Source organism: Schistocerca cancellata, chromosome 6, assembly GCF_023864275.1.
Source record: "Schistocerca cancellata isolate TAMUIC-IGC-003103 chromosome 6, iqSchCanc2.1, whole genome shotgun sequence".
Taxonomy (NCBI): Eukaryota; Metazoa; Arthropoda; class Insecta; order Orthoptera; family Acrididae; genus Schistocerca; species Schistocerca cancellata.
The window spans coordinates 135,530,343-135,552,431 of record NC_064631.1 but is presented as its reverse complement, the minus strand read 5'-3'; the positions used below and the strand labels follow the sequence as shown (position 1 = coordinate 135,552,431).

Genomic DNA, 22,089 nt, shown 5'->3' with positions numbered 1-22,089 from the left:
TCCTGTTTACAGGTTGTGATGATCACTGGGGACAATCCATTAACAGCATGCCATGTTGCAAAAGAATTAAAATTTGTTCAAAAATCTTTAGTTCTGATTCTAACTAATAGTGAGAATGAATGGCATTGGGAGAGTATTGACCAGACACAGAGGCTTCCAGTTCTCCCAAAAAATAATTACAAGGACCTTGTTTCTAAATATGACCTGTGCGTCACTGGAGAGGTTAGTCTTGCCACCAATGTTTAATGATAAGTTCTAAAGATCTGAATCTATGTAATCGTGAACACTTATGACAAAGAGTAAGAAGCATGAAATCACTAGGGATCGACAAATAAATCAAAAGGATGACAACATTAAGTTCACTTTTTAACATTAAAACATTGCATAAAGTAAATTTATTAAATTCTACATCATGTTCTTAGGATCCCTTCATGAAGGAGAACTGTCTCAAGTATTTGTAACATTTAAGTAAAAAATTGTTTGTTTGTTTGTTTTCTATGGCTTTGTACTTTGTTTAGCTATCAAGAACATATACTTACATAGAAAACATAATTGTACAGAGAAAACACAAAAATGCATACATACAGAATTGAAAGCTCAGGCCATCAACTTTTTTCACAACAAATATTTAATAATTAAACTAAACTAGACATATTTGTGTTATCTGCCCATAGTGCTTCTTAAAGTTAATAATAAGTGATACAAATAAATGAAAATGAGTCTTACAGATTTTACCCTATACTCTTAAGAAAACCGTCACTTTATACAGGCGGATATCTTTAGAAGCCAAAAGAGAAGACTCTGAGTGAGGAGATAACCCGTACTCGTCAGAGTCTCCAAACATTCTGATCATTCATTGTCATATTTGAAACGTTGAAACAAAACGGGGTTACATCAGCTTCTGACTCAGAGTTACACTCATGTGTAGGGGAATCATAAATTTTAATTCTAAACAGACGTAGAAGAAATGAGGCATAGTTAAAGCGGAGTTGAATGATGGTGGAAATCTTAGATCGGTCCAAATGCATCCTCATTAACCACGGCCTTGTGGTAATTTGAGGTTGTAGTGCTGCATAATATCCACCTTTCATTTGTTGTGATACATTTCACATCTCTTGCCAGTGCTGCTTTCTGTGGCTCTTGAGTTCATTTAAGGAAATGTGGGCTTTACCGATTTGAATCAGTGGACGTAGAAAAGCACATCCATTATATTCCTCTCGTGGAATTTTGGATCCATCAGTATATGTACAGATATAACCTGACCACTAAGCATCAATGAGATAATTAAATCTGCATTTACCCTCAGCGAGCTTGTTATAATATAATAATAGATTGGAATCTGGCAGCTGAATGTGTAAAAATCATACTCAAATAAATTAAACACATGCTATTGCGTTCACACTTAACAAGCCCTCGTTTCAGTGTTTTGCATCATTAGATAAAAGCACAAATTTTCTGTTGTGACTCGCCGATCATTCAAAGATCCGCCGCGCAATTACGCGTGTCCTCTACGTGCGGCGCTGTCTGCCAGCCATGCAGCAGCTGTGCCACCTAAGCGGCCAGCCGAGCAGCAGCCGCTAGACTGGGACTCAGTGCTCATTCGAATGCTAACGTGTACACATGTCTTACTTGTCAACTTACGCTGTGACTTATATGTGTTGTTGTGTCGTTCGGAAATATATGTGTTAAACTTGAAGTTCTAACATTGTCTAATTATACTCTTTAGTTGGTGTTAGTTTGTGATGACATACTGGGCTAGGACAGTAATATGGAAACACAATGAGAATTGCAAGTGTGAATGTAAATGCAAATGCTAACTAAGCCTACAGGATGCACTGTTAAATTTGACCACAAACGGTAGTTGTGCGATGTTCTCACTGTACTGCAAGTGTCAGTCATGTTCAAAGCAGTGGTGTGTGTAGCAAACTGAATCCAAATGTTGGCAATTTGTTGGTGCACATATGGTGGGTCCTACTGTAACCAAGGTAGCCAAAAGGTTCGATGTTTCAAGAGAGACACTGTACCGAAGATTTATACCACATACTGAAAAAGAGAAAAAACATCGCACACTGAGCCATGGTGCAGATGAAAAGTATGTGTGGAGTGATAAAAAAAAGGTCATATTGAGGATTGTGATGAAAAATCAGAGGATGTCAGCTGCAAACATCTTTCAGGACTGACTGTCACACTCGCGAACCCCTTCAGTAATAAAACAACATTAAGGGAGCTCCAAACCAGGGAACTGCAGAGTGAGCTGGAATTCCGAAACCACTCATCAGTGATGCAGATTCCATAAAACTTGATGCAGATTCCATAAAACCTCAACTATGGAGCATTGGAAGGAAGTCATTTTATCAGATGAATCTTGTTTGACACCATTTTCAACTTCTGGCCAAGTTTACATCCCAAGAGTGAAATTAGACCGCAGTTCACTGATGATTTGTACAGCCATATCAAGGTGTTCCATGTGCCCCATGGTTATTCTTCGAGGTAACATTTCTACCAAGCATTATGTGACCATTCTGGTAGGTCACGTCTTGGTTGTTCCCCAGTGGTGATGCTGTGTTCCATGACAACAGGGCCCCTGTTCACATACTTTCTATCATCCAGAGCTGGTTTTTTTGAGCACAAGGATGAATTGTTGCATCTCCCCTGGCGATCACAGTTACCAGATCTGAATATTATTGAATTTTCATGCTATACTTGGAGAGAAGGCTGTGTGATCACTATCTGCACCCATCATTTTTATGTGAACGTGCCACATTTTGCTGGAAGAATGGTATAAGATTCCCGTGAAAACCATGCAGGACCTGTATTTATCCATTCCAAGATGACTGGAATCTGTTTTAAATGTGAGTGGTTTTCCTACACCGTATTAGCCAACCATAATGTATTGTGTTTTAGTGTTTCCATATTTTTCTCCATCCCCTGTAACTTAATATCACCAATTACTTCCAGTAATTTTTCATTATTGTATGATGGTCTGCAATTCATGACAACAGTGTTTTCTTTTGAAGAAATCCTCTAGAGTTATCATCCAAGTCATATGATCATGTTGACACAATGCACCAATGAATTTCGTACTTGTCTTCATCAGTCATAGATGAAGCTACCGGAGTAAACCATGGGGAGAGGTGGCTACTGCTTGGGTGTGTGTATGTATATAATAGAGGGAAACATTCCACGTGGGAAAAATATATACAAAAAACAAAGATGCTGTGACTTACCAAACGAGAAAGCGCTGGTAGATAGACACAATAAAAAAACACACAAAAAACTCGGACAAATTTCAAGCTTTCGCAACCCAAGGTTGCTTCATCACGAAAGAGGGAAGAAGAGGGAAAGACGAAAGGATGTGGGTTTTAAGGGAGAGGGTAAGGAGTCATTCCAATCCTGGGAGCGGAAACACTTACCTTAGAGGTGTGTGCTAGTGTATACCTGTCTTTTTTTCAGCTTAAACCAACACTTTTTCGACTTTCTTCACACCAGAACTCCAGTTGCTTTCTAGTTCACCTTTATCTCTCCCTGTATATTTTTATTTTCACTCTAGCCTCAGTTACACTTTCCACCTTCTAATACCATGTCACTTTCACAACGACCCTATTAAGTTTTATTTACATTCCCTCCGCAAACATGCCTTCGCCCTAGCCAGATTACGCTCCCATATTTTATTCACTCAGGCTTGTCTGACATTTGGCATTACCTCCAAAGGCCTCGCACTTAAAGTTCCCATCTCTGGCTGTAACCCTTCTTTCCATCAGTCCCTATACCAGTTCCAAACTGAACAATCCGTAGCCCTCACCCGCCTAATCCTTCACCTACACATCAACTCAGTCAGTGAACACACCCGTCAACTCCTATCCCTAATCAAAGTCCTCAATCTTTCCTCTCCCACATCCACACCGGCTGTTCAGAGCATCCTCCTACAGGCCAACCACAAATTAGAACAGCATGCCACCATCCACCTCAAAAAACTATCCAATCTCCTGGTTTCCCATCTCCGGAAAGGCAAGTCACTCTCCCTCCAAAACCTTTCCAACAAACCTCAACCTCCTCTCATTGCACACAGACCCAGTCTCTCCCATCTACTCAATCTCCCACTTCCAGCTCCACTCCCCCCAAAACCTCAAAATTCTAGTCAACACAATCTGGAACCACAACACCCCAATTCAGTAGTTAACCTTTCCTCCAAACCTCTGTCCTATCCAAAGGCCTCACCTTCAGCCCCACTCCCAGATTCAACCAAACAGCCCTCGTCAAAGATTTACTGTCCTACACTGGTAGTCTCTGCTGGAAATATCACTTTGCCACGAAGAAAAATAATCCTAATCCTACTCCTAATGATCCAACTCCCCAAGACACTATCCAAATTGAACCCTGCCTGGAACAGTTCCGTCCTCCATCACAGCGGGACCCCCCTCCTCTTCCTCAAAATCACCCTCTCCAAACCTTCCAGGAATTTCTCCCTTCCAGCCTTGCCTCTCAATCTTTCCAGAAAGACCTTAATCCTACTCCCAACATCACCACAGCTGAAGCCCAGGCTGTCCGTGATCTGAAAGCTGACTGATCCATCATCATTCTTCCAGCTGACAAGGGTTCCACGACCGTGGTACTTGATCGTCGGGAGTATGTGGCTGAGGGACTGTGTCAGCTTTCAGACAACACTACATACAAAGTTTGCCAAGGTAATCCCATTCCTGTTGTCCAGGCGGAGCTTCAGGGAATGGTCAGAACCTTAGGTCCCCTACTAGACCTTTCACCTGACTCCATCAACCTCCTGACCCCACCGACACCCCGCAGCCCTACCTTCTACCTACTTCCTAAAATTCACAAACCCAAACATCCCGGCTGCCCCATTGTAGCTGGTTACCAATCCCCCACAGAACGTATCTCTGCCTACGTAGATCAACACCTTCAACCCATTACATGCAGCCTCCCATCCTTCATCAAAGACACCAACGACTTTCTTGAATGCCTGGAATCCTTACCCAATCTGTTACCCCCAGAAACCATCCTTGTAACCATTGATGCCACTTCCCTATACACAAATATCCCGCACGTCCAGGGCCTCGCTGCGATGGAGCACTTCCTTTCACGCTGATCACCTGCCACCCTACCTAAAACCTCTTTCCTCATTACCTTAGCCAGTTTCATCCTAACTCACAATTTCTTCACTTTTGAAGGCCAGACATACCAACAATTAAAAGGAACAGCCATGGGTACCAGGATGGCCCCCTCGTACGCCAACCTGTTTATGGATCACTTAGAGGAAGCCTTCTTGGTTACCCAGGCCTGCCAACCCAAAGTTTGGTACAGATTTGTTGATGACATCTTCATGATCTGGACTCACAGTGAAGAACAACTCCAGAATTTCCTCTCCAACCTCAACTCCTTTGATTCCATCAGATTCACCTGGTCCTACTCCAAATCCCATGCCACTTTCCTCGACATTGACCTCCATCTGTCCAATGGCCAGCTTCACACATCCGTCTACATCAAACCCACCAACAAGCAATAGTACCTCCACTATGACAGCTGTCACCCATTCCATATCAAATAGTCCTTTCCCTACAGCTTAGGTCTTCGTGGCAAACGAATCTGCTCCAGTCCCGAATCCCTGAACCATTACACCAACAACCTGAAAACAGCTTTCGCATCCCGCAACTACCCTCCTGGCCTGGTACAGAAGCAAATAACCAGAGCCACTTCCTCGTCCCCTCAAACCCAGAACCATCCACAGAAGAACCCCAAAAGTGCCCCACTTGTGACAGGATACTTTCCGGGACTGGATCAGACTCTGAATGTGGCTCTCCAGCAGGGATACGAATTCCTCAAATCCTGCCCTGAAATTAGATCCATCCTTCATGAAATCCTCCCCACTCCACCAAGAGTGTCTTTCCGCCATCCACCTAACCTTCGTAACCTCTTGGTTCATCCCTATGAAATACCCAAACCACCTTCCCTACCCTCTGGCTCCTACCCTTGTAACCGCCCCCAGTGTAAAACCTGTCCCATGCACCCTCCCACCACCACCTACTCCAGTCCTGTAACCCGGAAGGCGTACAAGATCAAAGGCAGAGCCACGTGTGAAAGAGCACCCACGTGATTCACCAACTGACCTGCCTACACTGTGAAGCCTTCTATGTGGGAATGACCAGCAACAAACTGTCCATTCGCATGAATGGACACAGGCAGACAGTGTTTGTTGGTAATGAGGATCACCCTGTGGCTAAACATGCCTTGGTGCACGGCCAGCACATCTTGGCACATTGTTACACTGTCCGGGTTATCTGGATACTTCCCAATGACACCAACCTATCAGAACTCTGGAGATGGGAACTTACCCTTCAATATATCCTCTCTTCCCGTTACCCACCAGCCCTCAACCTCCGCTAATTTCAAGTTGCCGCCCCTCGTACCTCACCTGACACTCAACAACATCTTTGCGTCTGTACTTCTGCCTCGACTGACATCTCTGCCCAAACTCTTTGCCTGTACATATGTCTGCTTGTGTCTGTATACGTGCGGATGGATATGTGTGTGTGTGCGCAAGTGTATACCTGTCCCTTTTTCCCCCCTAAGGTAAGTCTTTCCGCTCGCGGGATTATGAATGACTCCTTACTCTCTCCCTTAAAACCCACATCCTTTAGTCTTTCCCTCTCCTTCCCTCTGTCCTGATGAAGCAACCGTGGGTTTGAAAGCTTGAAATTTGTGTGTGTTTGTGTGTTTTTTAATGTGTCTATCTACCAGTGCTTTCTTGTTTGGTAAGTCAGAGCATCTTTTTTTAATATATTCACCAAAAATAGATGCTAATTTCGCCCAAAATGAATGCCACATTTTGAAATTACTATAGAGGCCCAGAAACAGAGAGACGTTGAAGAGTGGCTCGAGTCATTTCTCATTGGATCAAACTTAACAGTGACTTGTGTATTCATGTAGAATTCCCGTTTGGTTACTAAAAACTGCAGGCAGAAGCGTCAGTGAGTTATTGCAACACTATAAACAACTGTGCATAACATTTGTTCTCCCTTTGTAGGGAATTTCAGGAAACCTTGTGTATATGTGCCACAGAATGCTGCTGTGCTCCCCCGCATGGCCTCCCACTTGTTGTTTTCCCGTGTGCTGTGCATGCTGCTCCACTATAGTCTGGGACCAAGACACATCTCAAGACTCTCCATAGAGTGCCCAGCAGGTCAGCATCCTGTTAAACATCACAATGTTGAAAAGCAAACAGTCATTTAACATCTCATCACAAGGCATCAAAGCACACTGTTAAATTTCAAGAGTGTAACTGCCACCTGCAAACACCTTGTCGGTTGACAAAAGTCAGCATAGGATACCAGGGCTGAGGACTTAGCTAGCAGAATGGTTTGAACACCTAGGAGGTGACTGTGGAGCTTGTGCAGAACTTCTGATCCAGCAGGATGGCATACAGTAGCCTTGGAAGGGCTTCCTTTAGGAGATGGCTTAACTGAAGTGGCATCAGACAGTCCAAGCCTGGCCCCTGTGACCTAATCAGTGACAAGCTTTCATAGTTCCTATCATGTTGCTTCTCAGCAGTATACAAGCATCCCATCACCTGGCGTGGCCATGATGTATCGTGGAACTGTTGGTGAAGTGCATCCCAAAATTAATGAGGCTTGGAATAGCCATGGGTTTTCATAAGACCAGGCTCAAAAAGGCATAGTTCTTGAGGAAGGGTTTATTACTCATTATGAACTGTAATATGCACCTCTGATTCTTCGACCTAGTTGGATGATGTTAATGAGATCGTGTCGGCAAGATTCTTGTTTTCTTTGTGTGCTCTGCTGCTCGCTGTGCTCGACATTGGAGTGGCAATCTGTAGTTAAGTGATACATGTCACTGTTCTTCATATGCTGGAGCAGAACGTTCAGAATCATCATGAAAAGCCAATGTGGGCCAGTTGTGGCCAGAGATAGGACATCAAGGAAAGATGCTATCACTGGTGCTGCTTGTGTTGGGCACTGAGTAAATCTCGAAGCCTCTCTAGAAAATTCTTAAACCAATTTGTATGAATGTAAGAGTTGTTTTTGCTGCATGAGCACAATAAATCAAGAATTTTTTTTTTTTTTTTTTCAACCTGAAATAAAACTGTGATGTTAGAAGTGACTGAGTGCAGTGCATTTTGTCATGTAATGTGTAGCAGTTCTAGGCTTAAATTAAAATCAGATATTGATCTTATAAAAAATGTTCCCTTAGCATCTGTAGGAAAAATAAAAAATCAATTAGGATTTTGTGTGTTTTCCCTCAATCTACATAAAGTAAAATCCAGAAATATGCAACTTGCACATCAGGACTAAAATTATCAGTTATGGGTCAAATAAGATCATATTGTTCACAAAAATAACTTTTTTTGTTCTTAAAAAGTGTGTATGCTTTTGTTAAATTATTTTACAGAGACAGACATCAGAATTAATATGAAAATAACCAGTCTATTGTATTAGTTTTCTTAATTTATAAAGGTATGTAATGTGTGTAAATAGTTAAAAATTTAATTGAAGTGCCTGTTACAACTTGGAAGACATTTGTCTCTGGAGGTGTTTCCATTGTTCTCAAAGCAATATCAGAGAGGGGACAGCTTGCAGAACAGTACAAGTGTTCAGTAGTGTTACATTATTTTGATATTTTTGTGTTCTTCATTATGTGATGTCTGTTGAGCATGTTTTAGTTTAGTGGCTGTTGCACATAATAATGTTAATGAAAAAATATGTAATAATTTTGTTTTAGGGATTAACATTTTTAAGCACAGAACACAAAGGATTTCTGTTTAAAATCTTGCCACATATTACAGTGTTCGCACGAGTTGCACCAAAACAGAAAGAATTTGTCATCGTTACATTAAAGTCATTGGGATTTACAACTCTTATGTGTGGTGATGGAACAAATGATGTTGGAGCATTGAAGCATGCTGATGTAGGTATGTAGATATTTCTTTAAGTGTTACACAAAAAAGCAAGATACAGAATCAACTGAAGTTATTATTGTCATGTAATAAATTAGAGCATCATTACTTTTCTTACTGTATTGGAATGACAGTGTAATGTCACTTGAAATTCATTTATTTCTCCATATGCAGAAAGACGATTCTCTGTCTCTTCCTCTCCCATCCCTATCCCAATTTATAACTTCAAAGTAATTCATATACCTCTACAATGTATTTCCTGTTGATCAGCTTGTGGAAAGATTGCCCAGCAGCTTCCAATTTGAAAACCTCATACTTCTCAAATACAAGGCTTTGTGGTTATCTATCATGTAGATTTTGATTTATAACTATCTTCAACCCCCCCCCCCCCCCAATCCTGTCAGTTAAGAGTTCAGTCACTTTTCTGGGCTTGTACATCTACATCGATGTCCATACCCTGCGAACCACTGTCAAGTGCATGGCAGAGTGTACTTTCCATTGTACTAGTTACTAGGAGTTCTTCCCGTTCATTCACATATGTCGCTCAGTAAGAGCAGTTGATTAAATGCCTCTGTGGCTACTATAATTAGTCTATTCCTGTCTTCACAATCCCTATGGGAGCTACACACAGGGGGTTGTAGTTATATTTTATATTTCTGGATTCTTGAAGCTTTGTAAGCAGACTTCCACAGGATAGTTTATATCTATCTTAGTGTCTTCTAGTTCAATTCTTTCAGCATCTCAATGATTTTCTCTCGTGGGTCAGACAAACCTGTGACCATTGGTGTTCCCCAGTTTTGCATACATGCAGTATCCCCTGTTAGTCCTCTTAGTATGGGAGGGTATGTACCCCACACAATTCAGCAATATTCTATGTTTGGCTGCATGAGTGCTCTTTAAGCAAACTTCTTTGTTGTCAGGTTACATTTTCCAAGTATCCTACTAATGAAATGAAGTGTACCACTAACTTTACCTATGACTGAGGCGGTGTGATCTTCCACTTCACACCACTTCAAATTGTTATGCAAAGGTATTTGTATGAATTGACTGACTCCAGTTGTGACTGACTGAAGTTGTAGTCACAGAATACTATGTATGTTGTGTTTTTGTGAAGTGAAGAGTTTTACGTTTCTAAACATTTAAAGTAACTTGCCATCGTTGCACCACTTCAGAGTCTTATCAAGATCTTACTGAATATTTGTGCAACTCTTTCCAAATAGCACTTCACTGTAAATAACTGCTTCACCTACGAAAAGTCTGAAGTTACTATTAATTTGTCTTCAAGGTTGTTAATATACAACATGGTCAGCAAGGGTCTCAACATATTTTCCTGGTTCACACATGAAGTTATATCTGCATCTGTGCATGACTCTTCAAGATAGCGTGCAGCATCCTCCCTGCTAAGAAATCCCATTCCTATCACAAACTCCATTTGCTTTTCAGAAATCAAGAAATACTACTGCATCTACTCTAATGCCTTGCGAAAGGGCTTTCAGTGAGAAAAGTGCATGTTGGATTTCACATGATCTGTGTTTTCAGAATCCATACTGGTTTACATGGAAGAGGCCGTTCTGCTAGAGATACCTTATTATGCTTGAGCTCACAATATGTTCGTTGTGTGGCTCACTTATGCTTCCCTTCTTGTAAATGTCTGTGACCTGTGCTTTCTACCAACCCTTGGGCACAATTTTCTGTTAGAGGAATTTACAGTATATTTTGATTGAAAGGGGGCTAACTCAGCGACAAATTCTGTGGAGATTTTGATAGGAATTTTATTGGGTCATAGAGCTTTGTTCAGTTTTAGCAATTTCAGTTGTTTCTCAGCATCACTAATATCTATTTCACACATCTATGCAGTGGGGCAAGAATTAAATTGGGTCAGTACTCCTGAATTTTCCTTTGCAAAGGAACATTTGAAAATAATGTTCATCCAGGATGCAATATCAATATGAAGTACGATAGAAAGCTACTCACCGCATAGAGGAGGGGTTGAGCAGCAAATGCACAAATTTACAAGTATAATGTTGGACAAGCTACTGGCATGGGCGCGCGCGCGCGCGCGCGCGCGCACACACACACACACACACACACACACACACACACAAAAAGCCTTTGTCATATTGTGGTGCTGAGGCCTGACTGAAGTGAGTAGTGATAATGGCGGTGGTGGGTAGTGGACATACAGAAGTAGCACGGCGGGGGGGGGGCAGGTTGGAGGTGTCTATCAACATCATGCTGATGAACTTTCCCCATTTCTTACATTAAGACGTAAATGTGATTTATATAGATTACAGGATATATGTATTTTTTAAATAAAGTTCTCAATAATTCAAAATAAGAGTATAGTTCAGCACTACTACACAACTAATGAGAGCTATTCATAAAAGTGAAGTTACCAACACTGCAATATAGAGGGCAGTTATATTAGTACTTCATCCTGTTACCGAGCGGGGTGGCGCAGTGGTTAGACACTGGACTCGCATTCGGGAGGACGACAGTTCAATCCCGCGTCCGGCCATCCTGATTTAGGTTTTCCGTGATTTCCCTAAATCACCCCAGGCAAATGCCGGGATGGTTCCTCTGAAAGGGCACGGCCGACTTCCTTCCCCATCCTTCCCTAATCTGATGAGACCGATGACCACGCTGTCTGGTCTCCTTCCACAAACAACCAACCAACCAATCATCCTGTTCTTATCATAGATTGCTTTCTGCAAACACAAGTGGTTTTCTATTCAGTGCGAGACAGCTAAGACTAGTTACACTCAAAATATATCCAGGATGAGTAAATATAGTAAGGTACAATTTTTATCAAGTTATAGCAAGCAGTGAACTGAATTTTGTGATGCACAGAAGTAATTTTTAACATTTATGGCTGCCAAATTATGACAGAGATTTTTTTCTGTGACATATATTTCGAACTTGAAAAAATAGTGATAAGATAATGATGCCATAAGCCACTGTCATATCATCAGAAGAGGCCCCACAAATGTTTGTTCCACTGTTTCAAATTTAAGCACACACAAAACTCAGGTGGATCTCGTGTATTTATTATTGTGACTGTCGTCTCAAGTGCTTAGGTGATGATGTTCAGCTTTGATTCATCTTATGAAGCCATGTCAGACAGGACCGCACATGAAATGGCATGTTCACTCATCCCAGTACGTGCGTTAAATGACATTTCATGTCTTTAGGAGAGTATTTCGTTTCAGATCTCTTGTTTTACCCCCACACATCCCCCACCCTATCCTCCATTCTCCCTCAGAGACAGGTAAGTGTGTAGCTATTTGTGGTTCCTGAATGACCAATCAAACAATCTACAAATGTTTTGCTAAGGAAGTCAGTGATTATCCATGGGGAATGTGCAGGACATCTATCATTTTGTTGCCACTTAAATTACCTTATGCCCAGTGGACTGCCTTCCAATAACTACTGCAGCAACTATAGATACTGTGACTATTTAGACTACTGATAATAAAACAGGAACCAGTAATGGGATTCTTCAAAAGCCCATATCAGATGCTGACGTATCAAAGTTGTTGTCTATCTGCTTCTCTCTCTCTCAACCTCTGTATGTCACACACTTAGATTGGTACCAAACATTGTACGTTGATAGAGTATCAATCAAAACTCCAATTTATTTTGTACTATATGCTCTCATCCAGCAGAATAGGCATAAACATTAATTAAAAGTAGCACCAGGACTACAGAGCACACAAATTGTTTTACCAAGGGTCCCGATTTCAAACACCAAATTATGCGTGAAAGTGTTAATATGGGACTATTAGTACTTTCACATATTTGATGCAGTTATTTCTTTATTCTGCTTGTTTATGTTGTTTCTGTGAAACTACAAATGTACTAGTTGCTTCATCACAAGAGGTGCCTGTTCTGTCGCACATGTCCAACAGAACACTAAACCTATCTGAAGAAATGTACTTTGAACTAACAAAGCGAAATTGGATTGCAAAAAGAACATTGCTACAAACTCCGAAAAGTCCTTTTACATGTCAGGAAAATGTTCTCCCATATAACAGTTCCGTGCGTAAATTGTTAAAAGAAAATGGCTTCAGCGGAGCTTGAATGACGGTCTCACAGGCTAACAACTCACCAACATGAGATATACAAAATTTTAAGTCACTGATGTGCTTTTCCAGTGCTCTGTAGTCCTGGTGTTACTTTTAATTACCGTTTATGCAAGTTCTACTGGATGATAGCACATAGCACGAACTAAATCGGTGTTTTGGTTGATGCTTTATCGATATACACTGTCTGGTTCTGGTCTGAGTGTCTGACATTTGGAGATTTGGGTGTCAGAACATAGATTTTGAACTGACTAGTAGAGCATGTTGTAAAGAATGATATGCTAAATATTGGATAGAAATGCTGAGTTGCCTTGCTGTTATAGACACGATTCAAAGAACTACAATAAATTTTGAAAGTCTTTGCCACAAAGCTTTTGATGGAGCCAAATGTTTAAGCCTGAAACACATTGAAACATAGTGTTTGCAGAACCATCCTTTGAGTGTTCCCATTTCACATTCAAGCTGACTTGTAGTGACATCTGGATTGTGTGTTGCCAGTTCTGAAATGTTAGTTAAGGGTTTCTGTCATCAGTTACTCCGTTTTATATGTACTGGGGTTTGTCTCCTATGTGTCATCAGGCATGTTTTCTCAGGTGTTTCAGAAGATTTTTGTAACTTCATTTTTGCAATGTGTGGCTGGTGTCTGCCCAAACAAATTCTGCTCATTACGTCTTTCATATGATGCCCATCTTTGACAAAATGTGTCAGCTTGTTTCCCATTTCAAGCAAAATGAATGTTAAATCAGAATTATATGTTCCCACTCAATAGACTGATACCGTATTAGACTACTGCGATATTTGTACTGATGTATGAACAGAACAGTAAAACACGAAGAATAATTAGTACTCTAGTAAGTGACTGAGCAGCACGCTTCTGCGTGGTGGAAGCAGTCAGTACGAGTCAGGGCATTGCTGTCACACTTGTTCTCTTCTTTTTTCCATTAATTATTATTTTTACTTTTACAAAATTTTATGTTGTGCTCTATTTGTTTTAGGTGTTGCTATTCTTTCAAATGCACCAGAGAAATTGCCAGAGAGGAAAAAGACAGAAAAGAATGAGAGAGAAAGGAGTAGAATGCCTCCATCATTGCCAAACTCGGTTACACACACCAGACAGGTAGGTTTTCTTAACAGATGATACGTTGATAATTGTTTTGCACCCACTAAACTGTGTGATCACTTAGTCACATTGTTTCATGTAAACATATTAGAATCTTAAATACGATAAATTCCCCAAATAGAGTAGCTTCTGTCCACATGTTGGTCAGTTTTAGAAAGCATCACAAGTACAAAACTCTCCGTGAACTCGTATGGGAACCCCTCTAGTCAAGAAGATATCATTTTTCGAAATGCTATTGAAAGCTTAAAGAACTGGCAATTGTGACAGACTACTAAACGATTCTGCTGCCACCAGTGCGTATCTCACGTGAGGATTGTGAAGATAAGATAATAGAAATCAGGGTTTGTACGGAATCATATAGAATGTCACTTTCCTTTGGAATGATTGACAGTGGTTCAAGGTGCCCTCCACAATGTACTGTATGACGACTCGTGAAATATGTATGTGGATGTAGGCTGCGATTTAGAGGTATAAGACATGCATTTTCCAGCAAAATATTGTTTTCTTTTTGATGAAATGAACTAATTGGAAAAAGTATTGTGTATATTATGGACATGGTCATGATTCTAAAACATGGACATTTATAAAACTGTATATGAGTAATTAACAATACCAGGAAAGTGATAGATTGCTACTCACTGTAAAGATGACGTGTTGAGTAGCAGACAGGCACAACAAAAAGGATTATTACAATTTAGCTTTTGGTCAAAGCCTTCTTCAGAAAAGAAAACACATGCACATTCATTCACACAAGCAAGCACACCTCACACACACATGACCACCACCTGTGGCATCTCAAACTGGAATACCAACTTTCAAGGCATCCTGCTGATGCAGTGCATTAACTGGTATCTTGGTATCCTAAATGTGTACTTTTGTTACTTGCAGAAGGCATAACTCCAGATTTCACACACACACACACACACACACACACACACACACACACACTCGCACGTGCGCGTTACAAAATAAAGCATGTGCATATTTGCTTCAGGAGTTTTGCCTTTTTTGCAGAGCACATATAGCTTTGTGTTTTTAATCTATTGAAAATATTTTGTGTAGCAGTGGCTGAAAACCAGTATAATCATATGTAAAAAATGTTATTGAATTTTAACTAAACCACGAGAAGGTACAGTATGGCTACATTGACCCATCAGTCTTGGAATGATGCTACAGTCTTTACTTCAGCATATCCCTGTTGACTACTGGTGAATCTGATTTTGAGCACTTAACTACATATTTTCCTCCACAATGATTTGAAACTTTATGACTCCGAGCTTTTTGACCATTTAATTATTGAATTATGGATTGTTTATAAATATCGTAGTTGAAATTCCTCACAGAATGTAGATACAACATCTGACAGTCAGAACTGTCGATCGGGCAACTCTGGCGACTCACAACACTGCACCTGCATAGTGATCAGTGTTGACAACCTGCCCCCACCGTAGTTCAGTTGAGTGTCGTGTGTGTTTCATGTTAGACCTGTTGCACGAAGTGCTTGTTTAGTGCTTTGGTTCTGAACTGAGGACAGGACAATGAACAGGCAAAGGATCAATTTAAAGTGTCGTTATAAGCCTGGCAAGACACCAAAAGAAACTTATGCAATGCTGGTACTTGTGGATGGGGATCAAGCACTGTCCATTAAGTGTGTGTACGAGTGGTTTGCCCATTTTTGAGGAGGCTGGGAAACTGTTTCTGACAATACCTGTAGCGGACGACCGGCGACCACTGTCAGTGACGAAAACATTGAAAAAGTGAGGACATTAATCACAATTACCGTCGAATAACTGTGTGCATGATAGTGGATGAACTGCAGATGAACCGTGAAATTGTGCGACAAATCCTTACCCAGGAGCTAGGGAAGAGGAAAACGTGTTGTCGTCTTGTGCCACATCATTTGTTTGACAATCAGAGTCAGGCATGTTTAGAGGCTTCACAGGATTTTGTCGAAATAGTGGATGCGACACCCAATTTCTTTAACCATATTGTCACTAAGGATGAAACCTGGTGTCTCCCGTACGACCCTGAAACAAAACGACAAAGCGTGGAATGGCATTCTCCGACATCGGAAAAAGGTCAGAGCTGAAAAACTACGCATCAAAATGATGCTCATCATCTTTTTCAATAGTCAAGGCATTATCAACAAGGCATTTCTACCTGAGGGAACGACATTGAACGCTGCATGGTACATTGAAATCTTGACCTGTTTCGTGTGACGTCTACACAGGGTATGACCCCAGTAAGCACATCAAGGTTCCTGGTTTTTTGTTCATGACAGCACTTGCCCACACACAGCCAATATCATCAAGCAGTTGCCGACAAAAGACGGGGTGGTGCAACTTGAACATCCACCAAACTTGCAGGATCTCGATTCTCCAGACTTCTTCTTATTCCCTTGACTCAAAATCACTTTGAAAGGAAAGAGATGTGACAATAGTCCTGACATCCAATGAAACATGATGTAGCTTTTGAACACCATCCCAAAGGAAGACTTTGTGCAAAGTTTCCAGGACATGTATCGCTGAGCTCAGTGGTGCATAGTTATGGGAGGTGACTATCATATGACAGTAAGGTAACTGTAGTTCATAGTTCATCTATGTTAATGTTACAAGACTATTCACCTAACTTTATTGTGAGAGGTTGTAATTAAGGTAAAGGTAACAACACAATGACGATAGAGATATTCACTTGTCAACAGGAACATAAAAAAGACTGGAAACATACAGGCACTGTGCCAGCTGAACTTGCAGTGCCGAAACTGCAGTGTTGCAGCTTGACTGTGGTGAGAGGTTGTTTTTAGTGGAGTGGATGAGGGGAGAAATGAGGCAGGGAACGGGAGTGAGGGTTGGGGAGAATTGACAGACAGCACAGAAAGAGGTAGCAGGTGCATGGGATAGGAATGCGGGAGGTAGAGGCAGCAGACACTTAGGATAGGAAAGCAGCACTGTCACTGGCACAGATAAGTTAGTGCAGTGCACACTGATTCAGACCAGGAGGATTACGGGAACGAAGGATGTGCTGCAAGGAAAACTCCCATCTTTGTAGTTAAAAAAAACTGGTGTTCGAGAATGGGATCCAGATGGCACAGGTTGTGAAGTAGCCATTGAAATAAGAGTACATTGTGCTCTGTAGTATATTCTGCCATCTGCCACTAGGTGGTCTTATCTACCCTTGGCCACAGTTTGGCAGTGCTAATTCATTTAGGTGGATAGCTGGTTGGTGGTCATATTCACATAAAATGCTATGCAGGAAAGGCAGCAGAACTGGTATATGACGTAGGTGCTTTCACAGGTGGACCTGCCTCTGAAGAGGTAGGATAAGCCTGTAATGGGACTGGAGTTGGATGAATTGGGAAAGAATTGCTCCTGGACATTCCACAGAGGTATGACCCATGTGCCAAGAGATAAGGATGAGTGTGGCATAAGGACACACTGGGAGATTACGAAAATTGGGTGGGAGGCAAAATACCACTTTTGATGTGGTGGGAAGGATTGTGGGTAGGACGTTTCTCATTTCTGGGCACAATTATAAATAGTCAATACACTATCAAAAAATACGGTTCAGTTGTTCCAGTTCAGAATGATGTTGGCTGATAAGAGAGGGTGTTCCTTTGCAGCTAGTTCTTACCAGAAGGATTAGAGGTGTGGGTATATGGTGCAGGAAATTTTTCTGTGGATTAGGGATTTAGTGCCTGTCTGTGAAGGCCATGGAGACCTCCTGCATGTTGGACAAGGGAATTCTGATTATTGCACATGTGCTGTCTACCAGTGGCCAGAACTTGGGATGACACATATCAGAATGCAGGTTCTGTTGATAGTTGGTGGGTGTGATAGGGACAGAGGTATGTGTGAACCCAACAGAGATGGAGGTCAATATCCAGGACGTTGCACATCTGCTCTTGTTGATCAACACCTCCAACCAATTGCCCATAGCATAGCCTGTCATAATAAAGATAAGAACCACTTCCTTCACAGACTTTGGACCATCTGTATCTACATGAATACTCTGCAGTTCAACTGATATGCTTGGCAGAAGGTTCATCAAACCACTGTAAAACTATTTCTTTACCATTTCACTCTCAAATAGCACATGAGAGCTACTAATCCTGTATGCAATACATTTTGCAGACGGTATCCACACATTTCACTGAACATATCTGCAAAATTACATCATTGTATGCCATATAGTTCAGGAGATAGGATCATAAGCATTGAGATGCGTGATGGAAAAACTAGCTTTTGTATAAAACAAAATACAAATAACACAAACTATACTTACCCAATGTTTGATAATAAGAGCACTTAGTGACTTCCAACAAACTTTAAACATAATTTCAAACGTTTTCTGAAACTTTTCTTGCTTACACGTGTAATGCCAAATATTTAATACATTAACTCAATTGTAAAGTGATAAAATGTTTGAAACTGTTTTATACAAAGAGAAGAACGAGGGGTTTACTGGTTGTCTCCTAAATTGTTTATGTAGGTTAGAAACAACAGAGGGTCTATATATAACGGGTCCTTGGGGAGTCATCAAAGGAAACAGAAGTGATATCTGGTGTTTCCCGTCAGTTACTATGAGATGTGACTTTTCTGACAGCAAATTGCGAGTTCATTCGCACAGCTGCAATGATATTCAGTAGACACAAAATTTGATTAGAAGTGATGTGTGAGGAATGTGTCAACAGCCTTCTGGGAATCTATAATATTGGGATCAATTTGAGATCACCTGTCAATAGCACTCATTACTTTGTGTAAATAAAGAGCCAGTTATATTTCACAAGAATAATATTTTCTGAATCCCTGCTGACTGTGTGTCAATACACCCATCCCCTCCTCCAAGGTAGTTCATATATGTTCCAAAATCGTACTGCAAATTAATGTCAGTGACCTGAGTCTATAATTCAGCAGATTGCTTCTATTTCCTTTCTCGTGTATTGGTGTGACCGGTGCAGCTTTCTAGACCTTAACTACAGATCTTTTGTTGAATGAATGATTGAGTACGATTGCTAAATGTGGAACTACTAGGCCTGTCTAAAAAGTATCTGACGTTTGGCCAGAAAAATTTCTCGAATAACTGACGGGGTGAGGCCCCGATCCCCTTCAAAGTAGGCCCCTTGTGCTTGCACACACTTAGCCCACCGATCCTTCCACTGCAGGAAACACCTCTGGAAGTCTTCTTTTGGAATGGTGTTCAGCTCTGTCGTCATGTATCGCATTATCTCTTCTCTTCTCTCAAAACTGAATCCTTTCAGTGGCATCTTCAGTTTTGGAAACAACCAGAAGTTGCAAGGAACCATGTCTGGAGATTAGGGAGGTTGGCGAGGAGCTGTAATTCCATGCTTGGCCAAGAAATTTTGGATCAAGTGGGATGAATGTGTGTGAGTGTTGTCGTGATGCAATTGCCAGTTTTTCGCTGTCCACATGTCTGGTCTTTTGCACCGGACTGTGTCACGGAGTCGCCGGAGAACATCTTGATAGTACTCCTTTGTCACTGTTTCTCCTTCTGGTGTGTATTCATGATGCACAATTCTGCAGACATCAAAGAAGACAGTCAGCATCACCTTGATTTTGCTTCGCACCTGCCGCACTTTCTTTGGCCTTGGTGACTCGGGGTGCTTCCATTGCGACCGCTGTCTTTTTGTTTCTAGGTCGTACCCATACACCCATGACTCATCTCCAGTTATCACGGTGTTCAGAAACCCAGGATCAGTGTTGGTGGTGTCCAGAAGTTCCTGTGCAATGGCAAAATGGAGGTCTTTTTGTTCCGGCAACAAAAACTTGGGCACGAATTTTGCAGCCACTCGGTGCATGTCCAAATCATCACGCAAAATTGCATGTGCAGAATCTTTACTCAGTCCAACCACTTGGGAAATCTCCCACACAGTCAAATGACGATCTGCCATCACCAAATTTTGCATCCTCTCAACAACAGCTGCACTCCAAGCAGTTTGGGGCCTGCCAATGCTGGTTACTCTCTGATGGCGTGCAGTCATTTTTGAATTGGTTGAACCACTCCTTAATTTGTGTTACACCCATCACATCTTCTCCAAACACCTGCTGAATCGTACGAATTGTTTCACTTTGTGAATCACCAAGCTTTTGACCCAATTTGATGCAGTATCCTGGCTCAACACATTCAGTCATCTTGAGAGAATCGGTAATCCGACGAAAATGTTGTGTAGCACCTCACTCAGCGACCGACAGGCAGCAACTGACGTGCTGGAAGGCGGGGACAAAATTCACGCATGCGCATAAAGGTCTCTTCCTTTACTGTGTACAGTGCCGCCACGCTATCATCTCTATTTTGCGCGGATAAATCAAAGGTCATATTACCTCGGCATACTCCAAAAGGAACCTAATTTGTATGCAGTCTGAACTGGAAGACTTGCCTTTATTAAATGACAAAAGTTGCCTCACTACACTGAGTGTACCTACTTCTATGTTGTCCATGTTGGCAGTTTCAAATTCTGGGATATTTACTGTATATCCTTTGGTGAAGAAATTTCAGAAAACTGTGTTCAGTAATGGCACTTTAGTGGTGCTGTCATTTGTAACATTACCAAAGTTATCCGACAATGAAGGTATTGATAATATCTTACTCCCCATATGCTTTACATATGGCCAGACTCTCATTGGATTTTCTGCCAGTTTCTGAGACAGTTTCATTGTGGAGGCTTGGTAAAGGGAACTAATTATTAATTAATTCTGGTTATCAAGTATAACTTCTAGCCAAAGTAACTATCTACTTAAATTTCCCTATAGACAGCAGCAAACATGCTACAACCAACTGAATTTCATATAACCTTTTTGAACACCTGAAAAACTTCAGCTGAACTTACCTCCAGCTGAACCAGCTTACAGCACCTAGAACAATTTCAGATTCAGTGCTTTTTATTAGTGCTTAGAACTCTGATTCTTTCCAAACCCAATTATACCAGATTAAAACTATAATATCAATATTTCGTTAATCTACCCTTGTCCCGTATTTGACCTGCACTCTTTGGGACTGAACCCCTGTCTGTAATTCTCCATGACCCTCTAACCTAAAAAGTCACCCACTCCACGCCACGCTGCTCCCGCTACCCAATTAACTGCCTGCTGTGTGTAATGGACCCATGATTTTTTAAGTGGATCCCAACGCCTTTTCACCTTAAGGCACAAATCAATGAATCTGCAGTCTGTGTTGCTTCAGAACTGTCTCAGCCTCTGATTCACTTGGCTCTGTACCAAAGGTCCACAGTTACTGCTGTCAATAATGCTGCAGATGGTGGTCTGTGGCTTAATCTTCTAAGCAAAACTACTGCTTTACTGCTTCAGATAGCCACTACAAACCAGAGGTAATCTATTCTGATCCAAAGCAACACACGTCATTCGTACCAACATGAGCCACCACCTGCAGTTGACTGCAACCTGTGCTCTTCATGGCATCCAGGAGGACCCATTCCACATCTGCAATGACTCCTCCATGGTACAAACTGGATTTTTTTTCCTATCCTTTGCAGCCATGTCACTATGGGATTCCATCACACACCTGACATTGGAGCTGCCAAGTACCAGTAGTTGTACCCCCTATGAATGCCAGGATACTGCAGGCTGAGAAACAGGACAAATGACTACAGATGGCTCAGGATTTTTATGTGCCACAGATAGTGCTTGAAACCTTTTTGTCAGACAAATTGTGGAGACCTTAACATCAGTCCATCGGAAAGTCTTTTGCTGCTTGTCACTCATTGAAACAACCTACCAGTCAAGCATGGATGAGGGGTCAGTCTAAATGTATTGAAAATTCCTGTTAATATCTTAAATCATGACATAATAAACAGCTTATTCAGCAATATTGACACTAGTTAGACCCGTCTTCCTGCCGTTCTTGGTATTTAGGAGTACTAAATTCTTTGTGACTCTGAGAGCATTTTCTCAGTCTCAGATTCCCTCCATACCAGGTGAAACAGTTATAAA

At 41.4% G+C, this 22,089-nt stretch overlaps 1 protein-coding gene across 1 annotated transcript in view; it reads left to right on the top strand.

Moving 5' to 3' along the window:
• Nucleotides 1–22,089, top strand: part of LOC126190967 (endoplasmic reticulum transmembrane helix translocase) — a 176,233-nt gene that overhangs the window by 74,271 nt on the left and 79,873 nt on the right. Inside the window, exons 13-15 of the mRNA XM_049931631.1 lie at nt 13–222; nt 8,749–8,938; nt 14,001–14,122. Of these exons, the coding sequence (XP_049787588.1) occupies nt 13–222; nt 8,749–8,938; nt 14,001–14,122 (522 nt within the window). The remainder of the gene's footprint in view (nt 1–12; nt 223–8,748; nt 8,939–14,000; nt 14,123–22,089) is intronic.